The sequence below is a fragment of the Moschus berezovskii genome, chromosome 4 (genome assembly GCF_049115385.1).
Source record: "Moschus berezovskii isolate FMDL1 chromosome 4, NW_MosBer_1.0, whole genome shotgun sequence".
NCBI classification, from domain to species: domain Eukaryota; kingdom Metazoa; phylum Chordata; class Mammalia; order Artiodactyla; family Moschidae; genus Moschus; species Moschus berezovskii.
In genome coordinates, this window is record NC_142463.1 from 16,997,930 (window position 1) to 17,005,245 (window position 7,316).

At 46.3% G+C, this 7,316-nt stretch overlaps 1 protein-coding gene across 1 annotated transcript in view; it reads left to right on the top strand.

Moving 5' to 3' along the window:
• The window catches only part of RIMKLA (ribosomal modification protein rimK like family member A), a 35,538-nt gene extending 30,154 nt beyond the window's left edge, over positions 1-5,384 (top strand). The window contains exon 5 of the mRNA XM_055403479.2: positions 1,866-5,384. Coding sequence (XP_055259454.1) covers positions 1,866-2,356 — 491 coding nt within the window. The 3' untranslated portion in view covers positions 2,357-5,384. The remainder of the gene's footprint in view (positions 1-1,865) is intronic.
• The last annotated feature ends 1,932 nt before the right edge of the window (positions 5,385-7,316 follow it).

Sequence of the window (7,316 nt, forward strand, 5' to 3'; positions counted from 1 at the left end):
CAGGGTTTAGTTGCCCTGAGGCATGTGAGATCTTCCTGGACCAGGGATCTAATCTGTGTCCCGTGAATTGGCAGGCAGATTCTTATCCTACTGGACCATGAAGGAAATCCCAAGTGTTATCTTCGCAGGAAGACTAAAGGGAGACAATTAAATCTGAGGTCTTAGCTTTCTAACCAAGTACGAGTAAGTAGACTCTGTCTTGGTATGGGATTTTTGTCTCACAAGTCTCTCTCAGAAAATAATAAGTTAATTCTGTTTCTTCTAGTTTCTTCTAATGCATCCTCAATGTAGAAAAGTTAGGAAATATGGCACAGTCAAATGAAAAAAGATGTTTATCATTAATCCCACCATCTAGAGACAACCAGTGTTAACATTTTGGTGGTCTTGTTTCTGACAATGGGTTTTGGGTTTTTTTTTTGCATAATTATGGTCGTGCTGCACAGCCCTTATACCTTTTAAGTGTTAATATTTTCCCATGTGATCTCAAACTCACCATCATTTTTAGTAATGGTTGTGAACTATGCTCCTTTCTTCTACTGTGAGCTACTTAGATGATAATATTTTATTTACTCATCAACAAATATCAGATGACTACTGTGTACCGGTATTTTGATTTTCCAGTATTTTGAATAACTCTGCCGTTGGCATATTTGTGCATAAAGCTTTTTTCCCTATTATATAAGGTTATTTCCTTTGTGGTGTGATGACTGCGTCAGAGAATATAAACATTTTTTTAAACTCTAGAAAAGAATATTACTTTCGTATTACTTTCTCAAAGAGTGTCCTGATTTCCATGCAGGCCTTTTGTAAGTAATAAAAATGCCCATTTCGCTGCCTCTCACCAGCATACCCCCCTTCCTTTGAAAGGTCATTTGACTCATCAGTTGGTGTCTGGTATTTTTGCCAAAATTTGGCCTCTGTACACTAGGATGGATTAAATCTCGGAGACAGAGTTTTGGGAGAAGTAGAAAGAAATTCTACAGGTAACTCAGTTGGTAAAGATCCACCTGCAATGCAGGAGACCCCGGTTTGATTCCTGGGTCGGGAAGTTCCCCTGGAAAAGGGGTAGGGTGCCCACTCCAGTATTCTTGGACTTTCCCTGGTGGGTCAGATGGTAAAGAATCCTCCTACAATGTGGCAGACCTGGGTTCAATCCTAAGTTGGGAGGATCCCCTGGAGGAGGGCACGGCAACCCACTCCAGTATTCTTGTCTGAAGCATGCTATGGACAGAGGAGCCTGGTGGGCTACAGTCCATAGCGTTGCAAACAGTCAGACACGACTGAGCAACTAAGCACAGCACAGCACCGAAAGAAATAGCTTTATTGCTTTGCCAGGAAAAGGGGGCCACAGTGGGCTAATGCCCACAGGACTGTGTGTCCCACCCTGGAGGGGGTAGTGAGGAGTCTCATGGTATTCAAGGAGCTGGGCATGATCAGCTCATGGACATTCTTCTTATTGGTCAGTGATGAGATAATGGGGACTCAGCATCATCAACCTTCTGGTTCCTACTGGTCTGGTCTACATGCCATGAACAGCATACAGTTAACTTCTTCAGCCTGGTGAGGGTTTCAGAATTGCAAAACAGCTAAAAGGACATGGCTCAGAATATTATCCATAGTCCTTGAGGGAGAGCTAAAGGTCCTTGCTTTGTTTAATGGCTAAAGTATTATTATTTTGTCTTGCTGGACTGTTTTCATTTCTTTCTGCATGTTCTCACTTTTCTGACTAAATTTATTCTTTGACTAACATTTTTCTACAGACAAAAGGCAGGCGGAGAACATGGTTGGGGGTCTGTTCTGGGAAGCGCCCGTAGGGTCCTGCTCGGTTACAGTGTCACCGTTCCATCACTGTGATTTCCCCACAGGTGGCGTGGGCGTCATGTGCCCACTGACGGAACAAGGCAAGCAGCTGGCTATCCAGGTGTCCAACATCCTGGGCATGGACTTCTGTGGCATCGATCTTCTCATCATGGACGATGGCTCCTTTGTGGTGTGTGAGGCAAATGCCAACGTGGGCTTCCTAGCCTTCGACCAGGCATGCAACTTAGATGTGGGCGGGATCATTGCAGACTACACCATGTCCTTGCTGCCCAACAGGCAGACCGGGAAGATGGCCGTCCTCCCAGGCTTGTCTAGCCCCAGGGAGAAGAAGGAGCCAGATGGCTGTGCTTCAGCTCAGGGAGTTGCGGAGAGCGTCTATGCCATAAACAGTGGGTCTACCTCCAGCGAGAGTGAGCCTGAACTGGGAGAGGTCCGGGCTTCCTCAGCCAGCACCGCGGGGGCCCCAGCCCCCATGCTGCCTGAACCCAGCTACAACATTAACACCAGGATTGCTTCAGAATTAAAACTTAAGTGAATTCCTGCTTTTTGGCAGCACTGAAACCAAATCCTACTGCTTCCCTAGTAGTTTTGAGCGAATAAAATCTGGACTAGTGTGATTTCATTTGCACAGAAACTAGAAATCCCATCTGGGCACTCGGCATTCTTTCTAATGATGATTTAAGCAAATGGCCTAGCTTTGTGGTTTTTAGAAACACTAATATAAAAACCCTCACCGAGAACAACATCCCGACTGATTGATTTGAGACCGATGTCTGCCGCGAGCACTTGGATGTTATGGCTGACTTGGGGCACGGACTCTGTGCTGTGCTTTGGCTTTTAGCAGCGGAGCCCATTAAGCTGGAACTGCTCCTGGAGATACCGTACAAAAGAGCAACCACCCGACAGAGGCACGTGCAGAAGAGGTGGAATGTGACTGCAGTTGTGTGCTCTTCATTAAGAGTGTGTGTGTGTCCATGTGTGCGTGAGAGAGCTGCTCAGAGAATGCACAGCCCCAGTGCTGTTAAAGAATCAGTCTCTGCTCCCCATCAGTCACCATACTGACCATATTTCTCTGACACTCAGGATATGGTGTTTCAAAGGGAGCTTCCTCATTAGCATCTTCAATGAAGCGCTTTGTAGAAAGTGAGATTGAGCGTCCTTTGACTTCAGTGGTTGGCAGACATCCTGCTCTGTAACTGGAGCTTTCTACAAACTGCTTTGCCAAGTATATAGACCCTGCTTCAACTAACGCCGGCCCCAGCAGCCTCTTGCACCTTTGCTGCCTTTGGCCTCAGCTGGAAATGCATTTCAGTGAGCTAGTGGCCACACACTTCCTTCCTTAAGCGTGCACTAGAACACCATGGACTTCTTTTCGGTGGACTCCCGTTCACTTGACATCAGAAGCCAGTGGGTTTTTAATCCTAGAGAGCTACTGAAAAATAATCATTCCCCGCTTCCTCTGCTGAAACTTTGTGTGCTTAGCTATAGGAGATTTTCTCATACAAGTTGGTGTTGTGGGCCTGTTGGGTAGATAGAGCCATTGGAAACACACTCCAGTCCCATTGACATACTAGTCTTAGCCAGGTTCCAGAGACCTGTCTTTACTCACTTTTCCACACTGGGGAGACTCAGGTATCAAGGATAACTCATTGCATATCTTATGGGGGGACGGTGAAGGGAAGTGGATAATGTTGACATGACACCAAGTGCTTTCCATTTGAACTCTTCTAGCAGTAGATGATGACCCTTCCCTTGGGAGGAAATCACAGAGACGGAGTTTTCCATTTCTGCTTGTATGAAGTATGACAGAAGTGAACACGACTACCTTTTTAACCAAATAAACTAGAACAGACGCACTCAAGAGTCACCCTGATCATACTTACTTCCTTGGGAGACCTGACTCTTGAGCTGCAATGTTTCATGTGCCAAGACCACATAGACTTCCTCTTTGGAATTATCTCTGAAGCCATGCAAGAAAAGAGGCCTCACCACCTTATAGTCAGACCTCACTTTTTACACCACTCCTCCCCAGAGGTCATCCCAAGCTCCATCACTCATTTTACTTAAACTTATCTTCTAATGCTCTTTGGCTGTTAAAAAAAATCATTCCTCAAAAAAGAAATCTACCCTTAAAGGACAAAGACCAACAACATTAAGGAAGCTTACAGCTGGATAGCTCCAAGGAGGGTCCTAGAAATGTTCTGAGTAAGGCCAGCTTCCCTCGACTAAACACACATCTTCCCAAGGTGACTAGTTTGAAGGCAGCAACACCCATTTGGGTGTATGAATTCCTGAACTTCTTCTGTAATGTAAAATGTATGTAAAGTCAAACTAGTCCATTTTCTTTCACAACACATTTAAATAGAAACTGGCTTTGAAAATACTGTGGCTAAAATCAGATCTCACTAAGTAACAATTGTACAACGGAAAACTGGCACCGTGTAATGGAGATGTCTCACTACACAGTAGTAGTTTAAATACAGTCAACATAAGGTGCATGCCACTGAGCTGTAACTCCAGTCATGTGTCTGTACAGTTGAAAAATGATAATCCTTCACCTTTAATATAGGTTAAGACATGTACCTTATCTTTACCACTCAGGGTGGGTTTAGAAGAATGGTTCTAGGTTCTGTTCTCATTGGAATTGGCCAGATGCTGCCTATGTAAACCTCTGAACCAAGTGATGACCTTCTGGAAGATGCATCCACTCCTTCCCACAATTTAGTGTAAGCTCAGTCTCTCCACTTTACCTCAGGGGATGATAGTGGGCCCCATTCTGAGCAGAGCAGCTGGAGGATGCTTCCAGAGTTGTCAAAAGGGGCCAGTTTTCCAGCTGCCAGTGACACCTGTAGTCACTGGCGCCATTGCTCGGAACCCAGCCCTGTCTAGAAGCAGAGAGAGCTGGGGCACAGCTGGGTCGTAGCCTTGCTCCAGGATTTCCCACTCTGGCTGTGGGCCCTGTGAGCCTCAGCCAGAGGGCTGGGCCGCTCTCGTCACAGCTGCCCATAGGGCCCGCTGGAGGGAACATGGGGCACAGAGCCAGCTCCTCGTTCTGATTCTCCCCTTCAACAGCTGGTAACTCTATATAATCAAGTTGACTCTGACCTCGATTTTTCCATTCTTCTGATAGGGGATATGCCTATTTTATGTACCTCTTGAGGGCGGTGTGCTTTGAGGTTGAAGTGGGTTAATTAATGAGGCTGCATTATGTGGGAGGTGGTAGAAAGATGCCTACAGCATCTGGTTTTTAACAGTTTCCTATCACCCCTCTTCTGGGAAGAGTTAAAGAAAGAGACCATAAATTCTTGGCATTAGCACACTAAACAGTGGTGGGGGGCCTGAAAATGGATGCACCTTCTCAGAGATCTTATGACCTGAAAGGAGTAATGTATTCAGCCTTCTGGATGTATCGTATGTAACCTGAAACTCTTGACTGGTATACCAACTAACAGTCTTCCTTATGTAACATAAATTGCGGTGTCTGTATACAGTCTTCCCATTATCTGGTAGTAGCATCTTGAAACTGGTCAAAACTTGAATGCCAATAGCTCAGTCACTCAGAATATATATGATTCTGCACTTGGGAAAAATGTCTTCATGCTGTTTGTCTGATTGCTGAGGGGTATGGGTATCCCCCCTCGAAGGTGGATTTGGGGCTTTAGGTCTTGAGGGTCTGATCACCAGTGTAAGTGGATCATAAGCCATTAGTGTCACAATTGAAGACTCAGTGCTCCCAACTCAAAGGGGATTCCATGACCACTGGGGAAGGGATGAGGAAGAAAGAGAAGGAGAAAGGTCTGGAATAGTTTTGTGACATTTTGGTGGAAGTGGTAAGTTGGGATCATCTGAAATTCTAGTGGGAAAAGGAAGAAATGGCTCTTTGGTGAGTTGTTTGAAAGAATCATGAATATGCATTGATCTAACCTACTTGTTAGATTAGAAACTATTCTGTGTAAAGAAAATGAGCTACATGGATTCCCATCTACCTTGGCAGAAGTAGGAGAGACACATCCCTTTTTTAAGTCCTAATGAAGGCTGGTCTTGAGAACACTGTTAATGTAAATCCAAGGAAGACTGAAGCAGCTAGCTTCAATCACTCAGGTAAGAGCTGACCCTCCTGGAAGTGAATGACCAAGAAAGCCATGTGCAGGCGATCATAGAACCATGTCAGAGGGTGAGTCCAAAGTCAGCAAAATGGTCTAATATTTCTTATGCACCTGAAGGTGAGCAGGGCTTCTATCTGCTGTCATTTTATGCTGATGTTTTGGAAGGACCCTGGCAGCAGCCCTCTTGTCACTCTCCCTGGAGTTAGCATTCCTAGACCTACTGCTGTGGTCTAATATTAATAGAAAATCTGAGGCTGGTTATGGCTGCTTCTGAATCTCCAGCTCAGACTGTGGCTTAAAGTGTCACCAGAAGACCACCCAGTTCAGGAATATGTTGTCTTAATCCTTTCTTAAAACTGTACTACATTTTTTTCCCAAGTCTGTGGCTAGACTGCAGCCTGCCCTCCTGAAACACACAGCTGAATTTGAAAACCTCGTCCCTTCAAGCCTTTCCACTTCCTTCTCCAGGTGCAGTTCCCACACTGATCTTTGGCACTGTCCCAAGCCCTGTGCTGGCATCCCAACCGTGTTGGGAAGACTTGCTCTGCCGTTTCATATTCACTGGGGCTCAGAGGTGAAACTAAGAAGGTCACCCACCAAGCCAGATTTGAGGCCACAGGAAGAGCAGGACTTTGGAACCAGTTCAGTCCCGTTTCTATAGATGGAAATCTGAATCCTGGAGACCATTTCACTTAGCTGGTCGGCAGCAAGGCTGGGACCCAGACAGTCTGGTTCCCCACTGGTTTGGCATACTGCCAGGAGTGTCTCTGTTCTTCCATGGCACTCAATATTTGCTGCCATCCTGGAGCCAACCTGTACCCATCCCCCTTCTGCTGAGCCTCTGCTCTGGATCAGCATGGTGTGAAGGATTCAGCTCCTGGATGTGACTTTCAGGTAAGAGCCGCAGAGGTGTATATGAGATTTCCAGGTGTGTGCTGGCTTATCACCTGTGCTTTCTGTGGACCAGCCAAGAGCATATAGCCCCATCTTACCCCATCAGTGGTGGGATTTGAGAGAAGGCCCCTGCCAAGCTGACTGAAGGCTTCCTTGGCCCCAGTTTGATTCATGTTCCCTCACTGCAGAATGTCTTGCATTTCCAGAGGCCTTAGTGGCCCCCCCTCCATGGATGCCAAGGGCATAAAGGCCCCAAGCCTCTCCCGTCAGGCACAACTGAGGGGGAACCCTGATCAATAAACATGTTAGTTGCAACCAGCTGCAAAGTCAAAGGTTTCCTTCCACTCACAGGTCCACAGGACATCCCCCTTACAGCCAGCCACTAGGAGAGATTCTTGCTGCTGTAGCCCGTGTGTCAGCTAAGGATGCCCTGCTCCTTGAGATCCAGAGAAGTCTGCTGACTGGGCCTTTGGAACTCCGTGATTTCTCAGGAAC